The sequence below is a fragment of the Doryrhamphus excisus genome, linkage group LG12 (assembly GCF_037039965.1).
Source record: "Doryrhamphus excisus strain RoL-2023G ecotype Guam linkage group LG12, RoL_Dexc_Guam_v1.1, whole genome shotgun sequence".
Lineage (NCBI taxonomy): Eukaryota > Metazoa > Chordata > Actinopteri > Syngnathiformes > Syngnathidae > Doryrhamphus > Doryrhamphus excisus.
Window position 1 is genome coordinate 16,019,240 of NC_136368.1, and position 18,708 is coordinate 16,037,947.

The 18,708-nt window shown below is 40.9% G+C and overlaps 1 protein-coding gene across 6 annotated transcripts in view; it reads left to right on the forward strand.

The window, feature by feature from the left end:
* Positions 1–18,708, forward strand: part of il1rapl1a (interleukin 1 receptor accessory protein-like 1a) — a 249,207-nt gene that overhangs the window by 173,768 nt on the left and 56,731 nt on the right. For all 6 annotated transcript variants that reach the window (XM_058082067.2, XM_078795163.1, XM_078795164.1 and 3 more), the window contains one exon: positions 8,710–8,784. In XM_058082067.2, coding sequence (XP_057938050.2) covers positions 8,710–8,784 — 75 coding nt within the window. The remainder of the gene's footprint in view (positions 1–8,709; positions 8,785–18,708) is intronic.

The window sequence follows — 18,708 nt, forward strand, 5'->3', positions numbered from 1 at the left end:
ACCAAAAAATAAGATAATTAATGAATGAAATACATTGGTAATTACAAAAAAGTGATCAGTTAAAATTTCCCAATTTAATTAATTAATGGGCAATTCATTATTTTTCCTGACATTTTTTTAAATTAATATATTCTTATTTTAATTATTTATTTAATAATATTTGGCTTAAAAAATGCACACAAAAATCTGCCATAGTTAACTGTGCTGTCAATTAATTAATTAATTTAATAACGGGGTTAAATGTTTGTCTCTACTTCCAATGAAATATTTCATATTTAATACTGATTTCTGATTAGTGATCCAGTGATTATGTCAATGCGTCTCAATATCCTTAACCCTTACAGTGCTGCCTTTGTATTTTGTACTTTGTGATATTTTTGCGATCATTAATACTTAAGTTAATCACAAGGTAAATGAAAATGAACTGAACAATTTAGCCATCCTCCATATATGGATTACCATGTGCATGCGTGTCTCCCCAACAGGTAGCAAGAGGGTTCAAATAAAAACATTAAGGTTAAAAATCTCATTTCAGGTCATTCTCATGCATCACCTCGTCTCGTGTGTTGGGTGTCTCGTGACACCCCTACGTGCTACTGCCAAATCTTTTTGAAGAACAAATGATTGTGTGCCCCACAAGTCCTGCCTAGCGACAGAAGAATCTGACCGCATCAGTGGCAGAGGTCGATGTCCTACTTTTTGAAAATACACAATAAACAGCCACCAAATATGAGGGGTGAATTACACCAGCTGTTCAATGTCCAATGATTCATTTCAAAAACTCACTCCCACCCTGAGACTACTTAATTGTCCCTCTTGCTACAACGCAAACATGTTCCATCAGCACGCTTTAAATGTAATCCTAGCTAAGTGTGTAAATAAACTCATTAAGACTCACAAAGCGGCGTTTTAAATGAGGAACACTGTACATGATGTGTGGGAGGGAGGTGGCCATTTGCTTTGTGCCGTCTTGAAGCCCCGACTTGGAAAAGATAAATCATAAATGAGTTATTCTAAATAGACGTTTTAAGATCAGGGCTCTAAAAGTCTGTTTTTTGTCATTTGTGACTGATAACACAAAACATTAACAAATGTTACCGTTTTCATGTAAACGCTAAAAATGGATCTTAGAAAATAAATTACAAATATGAAAAATGGTGTAAGCATCAACCCATCATAAAAAAACAAATCTAGCATCGCCTTCATAGCATACAAGTTAAAAGGCATGGGGCCATATTTGGTTTTATTTATTATTTATTATTTCATTTTCTACCACTTATCCTCACAAGGGTCACGGGCAAGCTGGAGCCTATCCCAGCTGTCTTCAGGCGAGAGGCGGGGTACACCCTGGACTGGTGGCCAGCCAATCACAGGGCACATATAGACAAACAACCATTCACACTCACATTCATACCTATGGACAATTTGGAGTCGCCAATTAACCTAGCATGTTTTTGAAATGGGCGGCATGGTGGTCGAGTGGCTAGCGCGCAGACCTCACAGCTAGGAGACCAGGGTTCAATTCCACCCTCGGCCATCTCTGTGTGGAGTTTGCATGTTCTCCCCGTGCATGTGTGGGTTTTCTCCGTGTATTCCCACATTCCAGGGTGTACCCCGCCTCTCGCCTGAAGACAGCTGGGATAGGCTCCAGCACCCCCACGACCCTTGTGAGGAAAAAGCGGTAGAAAATGAATGAATGAATGTTTTTGGAATGTGGGAGAAACCGGAGTCCCTGGAGAAAAACCACACATGCACGGAGAGAACATGCAAACTCCACACAGAAATGCCAGAGTGGGGAATCGAACCTCCTCGCTGTGTGGCCTACGCGTTAACTGTATCACATCATTGTGCACACCAGGTATCTTTTTGCTATTTTTGTTGTGGACCAGATTATCTAACCACAAGTGCGGACACAGCCGTAATGCGATGACTGCAATGGTGAACATGGAGCTCAGTGCGTGCAGGCGTCCATGTAGCTATTTTAAAAAACAAGAGCGGGATTCTGTAGCCATAAGCGATGTGATCAATCATCCACAATCCTATTTCTGCACAGTGGCGGAAAAACTCTGTGACTTTCCAGGTGAATTGTTTCCGAGTGGCCAACTGGGGGAAAATTGCAAATTAAATTGTATAATTTTTTTTTTTTTTCTGAACATGACTTACATTTCTGTTTGGCTAATGTTCCCAGGGTTAAACAGATGCCAGGAACCGTACGTAGTTTTAATGCAAAAAGCTCTTTGGCGGAAGCATACAAATGGACACTAGTGTGGTACTTATGCAGTCACAGCGGCGGACATTCACATCCTCACAGGACTGCACTGTCGCCTTACTTTCAGAAAATTGCCTTCTCCTCCTCCTGCTTCTTTTCAATCAGTGTCAGTGTAGACGGAGAACGGCGCAAAGACTGCAAAGCTCCACCGGAGATGTCTCCTGCAGACGCTAGACATCAAGCATCCGTCACCATTGTACTCGTCACTTCTGTCAGCCAATTCCATTATTCTACCGATGATGTCACTAGCACTCGCAACATTTCGCTTCGGAATTATTTTCACTTTTTGTCCATGTGACGCTAACATGGGTGTGATCACATTTAAAGGGAACCTGGTGCATTTGCTCTTCAAGTTCAGTTTGCTTGATCAAGTATTATTGTGATCATCCAAACCCTGGTGTGCACCGACACTTGGCTAAGCTGGCTCTTGGTAATGGTAATGGTAATGGTAATGGTTTTATTTCATTTGAACATGCATCAGATTACAATTGAATGCATCACATAATCAGTTCACAGTTCCACATGTCCAAAAGGAGTAGGAAGAAGCAAAGCTTATTAAATCCTACCCCTCCATCTGGTACTTTTACAATCAGTAACTGTTACATTTGTTCACTTCCTGCTTTCCATAATACAGTTTAAGGTTTTTTTTTTTAGTTTTTTTTTTATAATGCACCTCGTACCTAAGTACGAGGTGATATGGTCCACTCGCTGGTGCAGTTTGGTTAAGTTGAGCTCAAAAATGCTCCACGGTTTTAAAATGACAGCAAAAAGCATGCAGAAATGACACATTGGAAGTGATATCTCTTTGCATGTGTGACAACAGCACTCTTGAACTAGTTGAAAAATGTTTGAAAGATTGTTTTTTTGTATGTATTTACAACTGGGATAATCATATAAGTTGGATATTTAAGTTAGATCATATAAGTTGGACGAGAAGGTGAAACAATGAAACAATACATGGACATGGGACATTCGGAGGGTTGTGCAGTATCTCAAGATTTGTCACAGATTTGTCGCTGGAGAAGTGGAATGTATACTAACAGGAATCAGGTTGAATGTGAAAAAGAAAAAAAAAGAACAGAGGGGAAAAAAAGTGGTCACACGAGTCACATAATTGTGCTATATTAGTGAGAGAAAGAGAGAAAAAAACATGTATAAATATAATAAGAAAGGGTAAATTAAGTTTCATTAAGTTAATCAAAAAGTACTCAAAATAATAAAAAATATGATTAAAAAACTAAATAAAGAATGCTAATTCATGAATTAATCATAAAATAAACTCAAAAATTGTACCTGTTTGCAAGAATTGACATTTTGCACTATTGGATCTTAAGCAGGTTCTAATTAGAGTTTCAAATGCAAAAAAAAGAAATTGGACCCCCCAAAAAATCAACAATTCATTGCAACCCCCCACCCACAACTGATTATTAGCTGATCAAAAGTTTAATACCATTAATAATAATGCCTTTAAAAGCCAAAATATTGGGAAGAATGTCGATCCAAAATGGTGGATGTTCGACACCTTGTGCTAATCGACTTGAGGTGTACGGTTCGGTTCAGATCTGGAGCAGACATACTTGGCCACTCCATCACCTTCACTTCCCTCAGCAAAGCACTTGTCATATTGGCGTTTGGGCTCCTTATCGTGTTGGAAAACTGCCATGCGGCCCCGTTTCCCATGGGAGGGGATCATGCTCTTTTGGAATTCATATGCTTCTTCAATGAACTGTAGCTTCCAAGTTGCCAGATGCACACCCATGTAGTGCAGACCATGATGCTAAGCATTCAGACATTAATGGTTGTGTGTTCAGTCATTTTTAGTGGATAGCTATGCAAGATGTACACTGACTACTGAAATGTATATATTCAAGTTTAATTTCTAGTTGCAAAAAGATGATTTTGTAGACTGTATCAGTATATACTTCCTATTTACTGAAGCTAACATGGAGTACTTCTCTCAGTGCTCTCGCTCACCTTCCTATCAACACCACAGCTTGTCCTCATTTGTTTGCTCAGTGCATTAATTAGCCATAGGATCACACATTGTGTAATTATGTAAAAAGAGCTCTGATATGTCATTAAAACTGTATCTGTATGCTATGTAATACCCATTACAAGCGCAAACAGTGGGGCCTAAAAGCCCATGACCGACCACGCCTCTCTGGTCCATGTCCTCATCCTCCATCGTGCTTTACAAACATTACCAGGAAGTGCTTCACACCCGAAACACCAACCCCCTTTTCTCACTTTAATGTTTCTCTTGGACCACTCTGAACAATTTCCCCGACGCGCGGGAAAGCCTCTAACCGATCAATTCCTCCCTTTATTGTGCATCAGTTTGTCGAAAGACGCCGGCTCTTTCCCAAACGGACACAAAAGAGCTGAGTTTTCAAACAGCTTGTTAGAGAGGTTCCGTAATAAGTCCAGAGCTTGTGAGGACACTCCGAGGAAGCATCTTTATTGGAAACACTGCGGAAGGGGAGGAAAAAAAAAAAAAAAAAAAAAGCCTAAAAAAGCTGCCGTTGCAAATTCACCGCTTAATAATTAGATGTGCCTGAAAAGTATGCTGCCGGGAGTCGTCTGTTTCACACAATAGCAGCGTTTTTATTGCAAATGTGTGTGCATTCAGAGCAATTTCATTTATTCCTGAATTCATTTATGTAATATTATTTAAAGAATGCCACAATGCCTGGGTGGTGAAATGTTATACGCTACTACCGGGTTTGATCCCAGTTCCGGATCCCAACACCCAACCATTGGAGATGCTCAGTGCACCAGGATGGCCACACACAATCATTCATGAGATGGACTCGCTGTGGCAACCTCTGATGGGAAAAACCAAAACTAATGCAGAACCCCCTTGTTTATTGCTGTTCATTACCGTAATAGGGATCAAAATTAATAAATGGAATAATTTTTGGTACCTATGAATAACTTTCTCCATACAGTTTTACCATTATGAAAGCTCTGTAGAAGGGCTGCACGACGGACGAGTGTTTAGCACGCAGACCTCACAGCTAGGAGACCTGAGTTCAATCCCACCCTCTGCCATCTCTGTGTGGAGTTTGCATGTTCTCCCCGTGCATGTGTGGGTTTTCTCCGGGTACTCCGGTTTCCTCCCACATTCCAAAAACATGCTAGGTTAATTGGCGACTCCAAATTGTCCATAGGTATGAATGTGAGTGTGAATGGTTGTTTGTCTATATGTGCCCTGTGATTGGCTGGCGACCAGTCTAGGGTGTACCCCGCCTCTCGCCAGGAGACAGCTGGGATAGGCTCCAGAACCCCCTATGCGACCCTCATGAGGATAAGCCCTGCAGAATGAAAGCCCTGTTGACATGAAATAACAACCCTATAGTCACTTTTACACTCCTATTATTCCGTATCTACAGTACTTTGCTCAACTGTGATACACAAGCTCCGGGATCACTGCAGGGACACAAGAGATGACCACAGCTTTATTTATTTATAGAAGAAAAAATATTTCATTAATTGCTGAAACACAAAGAAGTAATGGTAATGGTTTTATTTCATTTGAACATGCATCGATTACAATTGAATGCATCACATAATCAGTTCACAGTTCCACATGTCCAAAAGGAGTAGGAAGAAGCAAAGCTTATTAAATCCTACCCCTCCATCTGGTACTTTTACAATCAGTAACTGTTACATTTGTTCACTTCCTGCTTTCCATAATACAGTTTAAGGTTTTTTTTTTAGTTTTTTTTTGGGGGGGGGGTTTAAATAATGTACCGAAGTGCAAGGTGATATGTAACTGTTACATTTGTTCACTTCCTGCTTTCCTAATATAGTTTTTTTTTTTTAATTTTTAAAAATTTTCGTTTTAATATTTGTCACGTACCGAAGTACAAAATACAATGACATAATGGGTACCATAGTAAGTGTCAATATAGTGATATATATAGCACATCATGACTGGTTCAAGACTCTTCATCCTTGTATTTAGCAAACATCAACTGCTTGTATTGTTTCTTGAAGTGGTGGGATTACATAAATGCTGCTTCTTCTTACTCCTTTTCGGACATGTTAAATTGTGCAAGTTTAAACATGATGTTTATTGTGAAGCATGTTGGAAATAAACTAAACCATTAACATAAAATGAACGGAGTGATGGCACGTAAACAGAGATAAAACGTTGTTTCTCCTAACAGTAACTGCTCGGTCGTGTACGGATAAGTAGAGCTCTTTGTGTTCTTTTAACCTCACCAGCCCTTTAAGTGCGCGACCTTCCGCATAGAACACACAATTGCTTTTAACATCAACAAAAGTGCTGCATGTTGTTGGTAGCTATTCCCTCGATGGAAGGAGCAGCTCACACGGCCGGCTTTTATGCGATTTGGCACCATTGGTGAGGCATATGGATGCCTTGTGATGTTTGTCGTCAGTTTATGGTTACACGTGTAAGAATTTAGGAAGATTTGGTGCATAAAGTAACCCCGGGCTCACATTGAAATCTCTGTTGTAGGCTCACACTAGCTCCGTGCGGTACAGCTCTATCTCGGAACGGAAATAATCCATTTCGGTTCTAACTTTTGCGGCCGCGATAATGCTCTTTCACACAGACAAACTTGAGATTTTTTGTAGTTTACTAAGGAAGTATTCATAAAAAATACACCAATTTTAATTGAATTGTTGTTTTGGGGATTTAAGAGTACATAATTTGTATTCACATTTTTCTATGAAAAATACCAGTCCAGGGCATACTCCGCCTCTTGACCGAAGACAGCTGGGATAGGCTCCAGCATCCCCTGCGACCCTCGTGAGGATAAGCAGTAAAAAAATTAATGAATGAATGAACAAAGGAAGTATTCATAAAAAATGCACCAATTTTCATTAAATTGTTGTTTTGGGGATTTAAGAGTTTACATAATTTGTATTCACATTTTTCTATGAAAAATACCAGTCCAGGGTGTACCCCGCCTCTCGCCCGAAGACAGCTGGGATAGGCTCCAGCACCCCCTGCGACCCTTGTGAAGACAAGCGGTAGAAAATGAATGAAAATATATGAACTGGTTACTGTGTGTCCAGATTGTTGTTAAAAATGTAAATACGGAATAATAATGAAATTACAGTATTCTCAATTTATGACAAAATATGTTTATGTTTATTTATCTGTTGGGCTATTTGCACCTCTTACGACAAAAACAACCTTGTGACCCTTGTGAGGATAAGCAGTAAAAAATGAATGAATGAACAAAGGAAGTATTCAGAAAAAATGTACCAATTTTTATTAAACTGTTGTTTTGGGGATTTAAGCTGGGATAGGCTCCAGCACCCCCGCGACCCTTGTGAGGAAAAGCGGTAGAAAATGAATGAATAAATGCAAAAATTGTACCTGTTTGCAAGAATTGACATTTTGCACTATTGGATCTTAAGCAGGTTCTAATTAGAGCTTCAAATACAAAAAGAAGAAATAGGACCCCCCAAAAAATCAACAATTCATTGCAAACCCCCACCCACAACTGATTATTAGCTGATCAAAAATTCAAAAAATGAATGAAAATATATGAACTGGTTACTGTGTGTCTAGATCAGGGGTGGGCAAACTACGGCCCGGGAGCCACATCCGGCCCGCCAAGTGTTTGAATACGGCCCGCCCAATCTTTCCAAAGTATTTCATTTAAACTCAACATACAACCTGGCATCATGGCCTGAGCCAACCTTTTGATGGTTTTATCAATTTCGTTTTTTGACATGGTCTGTTGTTTACAAAGTGCTCCTGAAAAAAGGGACACAAGCACATAATAATAATAATAATTATTATTATTATTATTATTAGATTATTAGATTATTATAATTATTATTAGAACTATTATGATTATTATAATTATTATATTAATGCTAATTATTATATTAATTATACATAATAGTATTGTTATATTTTACAGAGTAATAATATAATTATTATTTTAATGTTATTGTAATTATTATAATATTTTATTATTTTTAAAATATTTAAATATAAATATAAAATAATAAATAATAATAGCAGATTGCATGACAATTTTACAGATACAATAATACCAGGTGGACTGTTACGTGTAAAATATATATTCTGCACCCCCCCCCCCCCCCCCCCCCCCCCCGCCGTAAATTTTGTCATATCAATGCGAGTCAAAAAGTTTGCCCACCCCTGGTCTAGATTGTTGCTAAAATTTAAATACGAAATAATAATGAAATTACAGTATTCTCAATTTATGACAAAATATGTTTATGTTTATTTATCCGTTGGGCTATTTGCACCTTTTACGACAAAAAACAACCTTTTCAGTGGAGCTGGGATAAGCTGTGAAGTATAAACGGAATGGAAGCAAGTTGTGCCCACAATCTGTGGGACAGTAAAGAGGGTCATGAAGAACATAAGCACACTATTTTTTTTTTGTCACGGTATTAAATGGTGCCTGTTGTCTTCTTTTCAGCCCCTCTGACCGACAAGCCTCCAAAGATCCTGTTCCCTTCGGAAAACAAGATTAACAACATGGAGCTGCAGCTAGGTAAGAGCATTCATGGATTTGTTCCGCTGGTACATAACAGCCTCCAATCCTCTCCTAGAGCTGAGATTAGACGGTGGGCACCTATGTTTTTAACTGGAGGAACCATAAGCAGCACAAATGACCATCTATGCAAATGGCGGTGGCTGCTAATACCCCCAGGGCTGTTTTGTCAACAATGGCGAGCCCATATGGCGTCCAACTGTTCCATACGCCGGTTGGCCACTTGGAAACGCATCCGCTGCCAGACGCCATTGTTTGTCTTCTCTGACGTTGAGGGGGGGTCAAAATGGGCCACTCACGCGTGCTCATGCATGAGCACAGGCGCACCATACCGCATGCTTCATTCTGGGCACGAGCCGCGGTGCACATTGCCTCTTTCTTGTGAATGGTGTCTTGTCACGATGAGGCAGATCACACAAGATGGAGAGGTCTGGAAAGACGATGACAGATAGATAGATGGAGGGAGGGAGGAGGCGGGGGTGTTTGCCTTCTAGACAAATATAATGATTCACCGGCAGGTAAGCTTTTTGTCTCCCACCTCATGCCCATGCAGACCAGGTAGCCGGCTCCACAGTTGGCTGATCATGAGTGAAAAATTGCTGCCGTTGATAAGCTGACAGCCTCTCAGCCTCTCAGCCATACATGAACAGGTTGCACAATTGGCACGGCCTTCTGCTGTTTGGATTGTTGGCCTTCCGTCTTGATTGCGATGAGGAAGTGTGTTGCTGTAGTAACTGTTAATGCAAAGCTTCCTGCAGCGTGTGTGTGTGTGTGTATGCGTTATACTTTATATTATCACATACTACAGTATTAATTGGCCCTGTACCCTAGAAACCGCCCATGAATGATACGGGAAAAGGCCGAAATGATACTGTGTCAAAGCCCAGGGCAGTGATACTGATAAAATATAGAGTTTAACCATGTCCATGTCCATGTCCAAGCCCTGGGCTTAACTTTCTAAACTCTGCGCATGTGACAGGAATTGTTACTGTAACTATAAATATTCCTAGTGCTTCTCCAGTCACCAAAAAACCCAAACTTGATTAATGGAACTTTAATTGTCAAACATTGATAAGATAAGACTGTTGATAAAATATTATTGTTGAAATATTTTTGCAATTATTGTGTTTACACTGTTTAGATATATTACATGTAATAAACTGAACATTTTAATCAAAATGGTCTTTTGATTAAATAGTACGCGATAATAAGCTCATGATGAAATAGTATGTGATAATAAGATCATCACATGGTTTGTCTGGTATCACATGGTTTGTCAGTATCAGCCCGAGACCTTCGGATACCAGACAAACCATGTGATAACCCATAATTAGAGGTGTGCGCTATTCCGTAATCACGCTTATCTTACAGGGTTTTTGACCTTTTTTTTTTTTTCCTCCTAGGCTCCATCGCCTGTCACATCCTGGGTTGAATTGTATTTGTTTACAGAATAGACATCACCAGGCAGTTACGCTTCCTGTTCCTCACTCAATGTGTTCCACGTAGGAGCAAGCACGCCTCTGTACCATGCAGACAAATCCGATTACAAATACATGTCCGCTACTTTATATATTTACGTGTAAAAGTACAGAAGGTTTGCCATCGGTCAATGCCCTGGCGGCGGTGTGATTCACACGCTGGTGCTGGCCTCTCCTTGTCTGCGTCTGACCAGGGTGATTTAGCATCCCCGATCAGCCTTTGAGGCAGAGAGAGAATAGAAGTGAGCAATGACAAAGTCCCACTGAGAGCCACTTGAACTCATCTCGTGTTTTCACTTCAGGGCTATCTGGAATGAAGTAATGGGAGTTTGCGTCCAAATGAGTGCATACTCATATATATCAGCTTTAATGTGTACTCGCATATCCTGCAGGTACAAGGAGATATTGCAGTCCTGCAACCATTAATGCTTGTTGCATGTACGTAGCAAAATGTGGCCTGTTGCTATAATATTTGTATTACTGACCCGAATAGCTAATAGAATTGCAACACATTGATGGCATAAGATGTTTTAGGAAAGTACATAGCGCTACATTGCATCCTTATTACATGCCGGAAACCCCTTCTGCAAAGAACAACCCAAGTTTGACGAGATGGATTTCAGTTTCAGCCTTGGCGGACAGGTCAGTGCAGTTTTGGGCGAGTGCGAGGAGGGCGTTCCAGAGGGAGGGAGCAGGGTACTGTGCTCGGCCAATGAGGGTGGGGACAGGACGTTGGCGTCAGAAGAGCAAAGGTCGACAGTTTGGGGAGTGAAAGTGGAGGAAAGTGAGGTCAGGGGGAGCCAGATTGCATAATAATTTGAAAGTGAGTAGCAGGGTTTTGGGCAAGACACAGTGGTGGGCAAGACTGATATCAATAGCGATACTTGAAAAAAATTAGCATCAGCAATCTGAATCAATCTAAATCCGAATTACCATATTTTCAGGACTATAAGTCACGGGCGAGGTATAAGTCAAGTCGCACGAAGCCAAAAATGCATAATTAGGTAGAAAAAAACATACATAAATCGCACTGGAGTATAAGTCGCATTTTTTGCAGGTAATTCATTTCACAAACTACTTTACCAAAACAGACATTACATCATCTTGGAAGGCAAGTACTAACAATAAAATAATAGGCTGAATAGGTGTAAGATATGCTAACACAATGCTTATTCAGCTACATAAAAAACATGAACAGAAAAGGTGTCCAATGTTTATGTAACATAAACAGTTTTTTCATTTATAAGTCGCTCTGGAGTATAAGTCGCAGGAACAGCCAACCTATGAAAAAAATGCGACTTATAGTCCGGAAAATACGGTAATTTTTTTTGACTTTTTTTGTGATTTACATGTATGTATTACATGGTATTAATCAGTTTCGATACCAATGTTACCATTCATTTTCTACCACTTATCCTCACAAGGGTCGCAGGGGTGCTGGAGCCTATACCAGCTGTCTTCGGGCGAGAGGCAGGGTACACCCTGGACTGGACGTTACAGACATAACCAGTGTGGTGCATTTGAGTTCATCCTTTTGTACTTTTTGATGAACAGAAGCAGTAAGTTCCAATGTATGTGACAATATGTACCTCGTATATTAACTACCTAGTTAGTTGTCATATGCTTCAAAGTAGTAGTTTATTTTTCTCTTTACACTTGGTTTCCGATTGAAGTTGTCAATCGCTTATGTCAACGGTATAAATCTTGACTTGAGACGCAGCACCATAACCAATCAAGTTTAATCGACCTTGAAAAGACGGCAACAGGGGCCAAATGGGTTATATAACAGCCGCTTATCATTCTGTTCTCACCACCTTTTCGCTCGCCACGTTTGTATATTATGTCATGCATTTGATGTCAAGTCCCCCATTTTGTCTGCACACAGGTCACCTCTACCGAGCACTATTTATTTTTTGTTTATTTATTCTCAACCTTTCCTTTAATATTTGTTGAGTCACGTCCCAGGGCGCCTTTACGGAGGCACCGTGGCAGATTTATGGTGGCCAGAATGCACACAGATAGAGGCCAGCGCCCTGATTTTTTTTTTTAAGTCAGACATGGAAGGCAGATGAAGCGGGAAGGAGATGGGGTGCAGTGGATTGGCAGTAAAATGCGAGAAAGATGAATATGCAACCCTTGCCAGGAGTCACAGGAAGACACTTCATCTTGGAGCCATCGCAAAGGCGCAATCACGGCTGGCTTTATATGGCATTTATCAATGTAATCGCCCGTAAATAAAACACATAGAAGACTTGACAGAAGACGCATTGTGAGGATGGAGTGGGCAAGAGGATACTAAATAGAAATCAACTGGATTGGTCAAATACGGTGAAAGATACTTGGAGTCATTGCAAGGAGCAATCAGAGCTGGCTTTATAAGGCACTGATCAATCAATCAATATCAATACAATCGCTAATAAATAAAACACATGATGATGATGGAGGATACTGAATACAAGTATAAAATTATCTGGATTAGTCAAATAGGGCGAGGTTTTGAAACTCTATAGGTTTACTGTATATGTATGCGTGTCTAAATGTATGCATGTTTGCATGTATGTATACATGTAGACAGTATATTGTATGTGCACACAAGTGTGTGGATGTGTATTTAGTCAGTACATGCCCCAGAGTACATGCCGCCAGAGAGCCACCTGTCCCATGGGGGCAGGCAGAACCAGGAAACACCCCCCCCCCCCCAGACCCAGTCCACAGAACCCTCCCGGGAAGACAAGCGAACGGCCACAGAGAGGCAACCCCGACCAAAAACAGGCAGTGCCAGCCCCCAAGACCGGCAAGACCGACCCCACCAAAAGATAAGAAACCTGACCACAACCAGGAGAGCATGTTCACCACCCTGCCCCCATGGAGCGGCATGTGGCCCAACCTAGGGCGTCCCACCCATGGCACCCAACACAGGACCGTCCAGCCTCAGGCCAATTATATTACACCCCTTTCCTCGCCTCAAGGAGACCAGGATGGCAGAGATTGATCACCCAGACTCCACCCCCATTGCACAGTAAATGTGTTGCCTACGGGACAGGCAGATGTTTGGAGGACAGGAAGTGATATCGGAGGGTCAGGGTTCTGTTTTAGCTTGTTTTACGTTTATGTCCCCGACAGCAGCCCATGTTATTATTATGCCAATAGACTGTATTTCTATTTCCATGGTTTCCTGTGAAAGAAATGTAGTTAGCCTGTTTGTCTTATCAGCCCAATCTTATCTATTGTAGACAAAATCAGAATGTGTGTGTGAATGAATATGTGTGGAATACAATGAACTCCATGATAACTGACAAAATGTATACATCACACATGTTGTCAGTTGCCATGTGCATGCGGTCCACTTCCACTTCTTCACAATCTGTATATGTAGGTGTGTATGCGTGTTTGTGTGTTGTGAGTATAATATGTATAATATGTTATTTGCAAGGCGGCACAGTGGTCTAGTGGTTAGCATGCAGACCTCACAGCTAGGAGACAAGGGTTCAATTCCACCCTCGGCCATCTCTGTGTGGAGTTTGCATGTTCTCCCCGTGCATGCGTGGGTTTTCTCCGGGAACTCCGGTTTTCCTCCCACATTCCAAAAACATGCTAGGTTAATTGGTGACTCCAAATTGTCCATAGGTATGAATGTGAGTGTGAATGGTTGTTTGTCTATATGTGCCCTGTGATTGGCTGGCGACCAGTTCAGGGTGTACCCCGCCTCTCGCCCAAAGACAGCTGGGATAGGCTCCAGCACCCCCGCGACCCCCGTGAGGAAAAAAGCGGTAGAAAATGAATGTTCTATGTTATGTGCATCATATTATACAGTACTATAACACAAATCAGTCACTTAAAAACACACAGAATGACATTTGTAGCACCCCCTAATGCAGGGGTCGGGAACCTTTTTGGCTAAGAGAGCCATGAAGGCCAGATATTTTAAAATGTGTATCTGTGAGAGCCATATATATTTTTTAAACATTGAATGCAATGAAATGTGTGCATTTTTATGTAAGACTAATGGGCTCTAATTGTGTAGACCAGGCACACTACCGCACGCCAATGGGGTGTGGCCAGCACACTTTCGTGAGCAGCGCAGTGTCTAATAATAAATCAAATACTTGTTGCCATTAATACAACTTCTGCTACTGCATAATTTTGCACCATACTCAGTATATTTCATTCTTTTGGCCATCTTTGCCAGAAGGCTTGGTTCTGCAGCTTTAGCTAGGTGACTATTTGACTAAAGGAGAAAAGTTTATATTTACATGTTGACATCTCGATGACCGAGGTAGACTACCGCATTACCCAGTAATAATCGAGTTTTGGTGTTTGACCTGGAAAATATCAGGAAAGATGGATATGGTCGGCCGTATTGCAGTAGAAAATAGATGGACAAATTAAAATGCATCAAAAAGTTGTTGATTTTTAATATTATACAGTAATTTCTGTGATGTTTACTTTAAAATGTTAGCAAAAATACATTTTTATTGTGGTAAGAAATGCTTGAGAGCCAGATACAGTCATCAAAAGCGCCCTACCTGGCTTCCGAGCCATAGGTTCCCTACCTCTGCCCTAATGGGTTGTGGTCAAAATGCTTTGGCACGCTACAATATAGATATCCTCAAAGGTTTATAAACATTAGATAAATGGTCAATGAATTATGTACAATTAGTTGCTAAGTCTCTCCAGTGCCCGGAAAGATGCTTTGCTTGTCATTCCTCCAATCCGGCAGTATATTGGGTTGTGTTTGCTGAGCGTACACAACTAATAACACAGGCAACACAGTAGTGGTGCACCTTCTGACAAATTTTCTGTGCAGTGGTTCAGGAGTAGAAGAGGAAAAAAAATGTATGTGCTGATATTTTGGGAATGGGGTGTGTAGGTCACAGGCAGTCCTTGCAAACCGTGTGATAATTGTAACTGATTGAGGATTTCATTGTCCCCTAAAGCAAACAGATGGATGCACTCGAGTGGAAAAGGAATTACACTCCATTATTCCACACCGCGACAGTACAAGAATTCGACTTCACACAGCACACTCTCACTCAGCTCACAGGCAACGTGAGCCATCTGCAAAAGGCTACAGCAGCTCGAAAAGATGCTGATTTCCCTCGTGTTTCTCCCATCTATCTTTATTATCTCCGTCTTAGTCACAGGCGCAATCTGCAAGCGTCTTGTCTGAACGCCAGGGCCCGAAACGCACTTTTTTTTCATTTCAATCAAGCTGCAATTAGCAGATTTGCTTGTGTAGCCAAAATAGATCCACGGCAAATCTCAGGATTTGCTGCAAGTGTGGAAAGGTTAATGTTTATGTCAACCTTGGCACTCATTCTCACACTCCATGCAATGTGTTTACTGTTTTCCAAGTCCAAGTTTTTTTTTTTTTCCTGAAGTGATTTCCAAGCGGCAGTAATATCCTTTAATAGACATTTTAAAATTGCCATTCAGCTTGTTTGGATTCTGGCTTTATGGCTCGTTTGGGGTACTTCTATTAGATCAGGAAAAACAGTACATAAAAAAATTACTGAATGCATTACTTGTTATACGCTCAGAACATTTAAAAAAAAAGACACAGGAAGTGCATCGCAATCTGTGACGTGTGGCAAAAAAAAAAATCTTCAACTGAGCCTGAGCTCACACTAAGTCAAACAATTTACCAAAAACACAAAGAAAAAGAAAGAAAAAGCTTACGCCGAGAAATAAACGCTCCATGCAGGGTGGTAGAATAAACACACTGTAAGAAGGACATAACCTGGCTAGTTGGAACAGCAGCCTGAGATGCAACAGAGTGCACGGGATGCTGAGGAAACAACCAGGAGTCAAGGTTACAACAGGAAAAGGAAAACTAATGAACCAGCAGCACCACACTGCCTCCTCTGTGCTTTTTCATAACACCACAAATTGCTGATTAAAGAAGTAAAGGGGTGGAACTAAACACAACACAGGAACAGGCGGGAACAAAATAACAAAACCGGACAAGTGAAAAATAGAAATAAACTGTAGACAAAACTGTTATGTGGAACATGGCACAGTCAAATGCTTAATAGTTTTATTTCAAAGCTTAGTCGCGGATATAAAAGTCTTAGGTATACAAAACTGTGGTGAGACCAGCCATGTTGTTTGGTCTAGAGCAGGGGTCGGCAACCTTTACTATGAAAAGAGCCATTTTACCCAATGCCCACTGAAGAAAAATAGCCTGGAGCCGCAAAACATATAGTATGTTTAAAACAACATTGGAGGGAATTTGGGGGTATCAAAGTAGTTCAGATAAGAAAAGACGAGTTGGAGTACTCTTGCTAGTTTTGGAGATAAACTTACATAAATGTATGTGTAAACTACTGTAAACGTAAAAACAAGTTCCCATGCCGCTGTTTTTAAATTATCTCGAATTTATTTTTTAGATTTGTAGGTAAGTATTACTTGTTTTCCTTCATGTACTGAACTGGATAGCAGTCAGAACTCACTCAGGATGCATTCATGGTCTCAGACAAAGTTGGATTTTTTAAAACTCATTACAAAAGACGTGCATTTTCCCCACTCGGGTGTTAAAAATATTCAAGCATCGCAAAGGGAGCCACAATAAAGAGGTTGAAGAGCCACATGCGGCTCTGGAGCCGCAGGTTGCTGACCCCTGGTCTAGAGACTAGGGTTAGGGTTAGGGTTAGGGTTAGGGTTTTCCTGGACCACTGAGGAAAAGACAAGGAAGCAGAACTGGAGGTAGCAGAGATGGGGATGTTGAGGTTCTCATTGGGAGTGACCAGGATGGATAGGATCAGGATGGAGTACCATTGGGAGTGACCAGGATGGATAGGATCAGAATGGAGTACCATTGGGAGTGACCAGGATGGATAGGATCAGGATGGAGTACCATTGGGAGTGACCAGGATGGATAGGATCAGAATGGAGTACCATTGGGAGTGACCAGGATGGATAAGATCAGAATGAAGTACCATTGGGAGTGACCAGGATGGATAGGATCAGAATGGAGTACCATTGGGAGTGACCAGGATGGATAGGATCAGGATGGAGTACATCAGAGGGACATTACATGTTAGAGGCCTTGGAGATAAAGTCAGAGAGATGGTTGGGACATGTCCAGAGAAGAGATAGTGAATATATTGGTAGAAGGATGCTGTGTTTAGAGTTGCCAGGTAGGAGGCGTAGAGAAAGACCAAAGAGGAAGTTTATGGATGTAGTGAAGGAGGACATGAGGGTAGTTGGTGTGAGAGAGACAGATGCAAAAGACAGGATTGGATGGAGGAGATTGATTTGACACATTGTCATTGATGTTAATGCTTTTAATCACACCACCCAAATTTCATGAGAATACCAACTTTTGGCCCACCCTGTATAATGAGTATTCACATTTGCTGCTTCCAATCAGCGCCCTGTCGTCTAAGAGTTTAATAATAGAACATGTATAGTATCTACTTTTCTCTCAGAGCTCACCCACACAACATCATCCACTGACCTCTGCAGAATACATTATTAAAGTATCAGATGTATTCCTGAAGGTGCTGTTGAAGTTACCCAATGTCCTCCTCCCACCCCCTGCACCATCTTCCCTCTCCCCTTCTTTCCTCTCCTCGTCGATCATGTGACATTGTTGCATCTCGAATACAACTGTGTGACATGTCACCTTGCCCTGGCGTGGAGGTGAAATTGAAATTGACATCGCTGCCGTCACTTCTCATGATACTTTTTACTCTTTTTCTATCTGGCCCTAAACACACACACACACACAAAATCTATTCATCTGCGGCGTACAAAAAAAGATGTCAGCTTCCTCATAAAAATGAGCAATATCTTTTAATTAGATGCACGTGAGGTTGCGGTGTTGCAATCATCAAAGAGTTTATTTGCTGATTTTTCGTTTTTTTTTTAAAGAGAGCAGTGAAAAATAGCACACAACACATATGCATCGTGCTTTTATTGCTTTGGTGTTGACTTAAACCGTTAAAATCTCGGATTTTGTTGTCTTGTTTGTTTTTTTTTGTCTGCCACTCCTGCAAGGAGCTCTTCTTGGATGGTAAGTAAAATGGTGACTCGAGTGCCTGAAGAGGCACGGTGAAAAAAAAAGTTTATAGTGGCTATATTTGAATAATTAAAAAAAATCAATACACAGTTTAAGTCTATCGATAATCCATTGTCGGGTTAAATATTAGGATAGTTCGATACATTGATATTTCATCACACTCCTACTAACTGATGACCGACTAAGACTACCCTAGTACACCAAAGTATGCAAACAGAGGGAAGGGTGCATTAAAACCCGTCATGAAAATTGGAGATGGCCCACCGGGTTCGAATTCCCGAAATGGGCTTGTATCAGTATTGGATTAGGGTACAAAATACTTGGTAGCTTTAAAGGTCGTGCTGCAGATGTTCATTTTTTGTGTGTGTGTGTGTGTGTCATCATTCAAGTTGCTTGCAGTCCCACAGTGACTCGCTGTTCGCT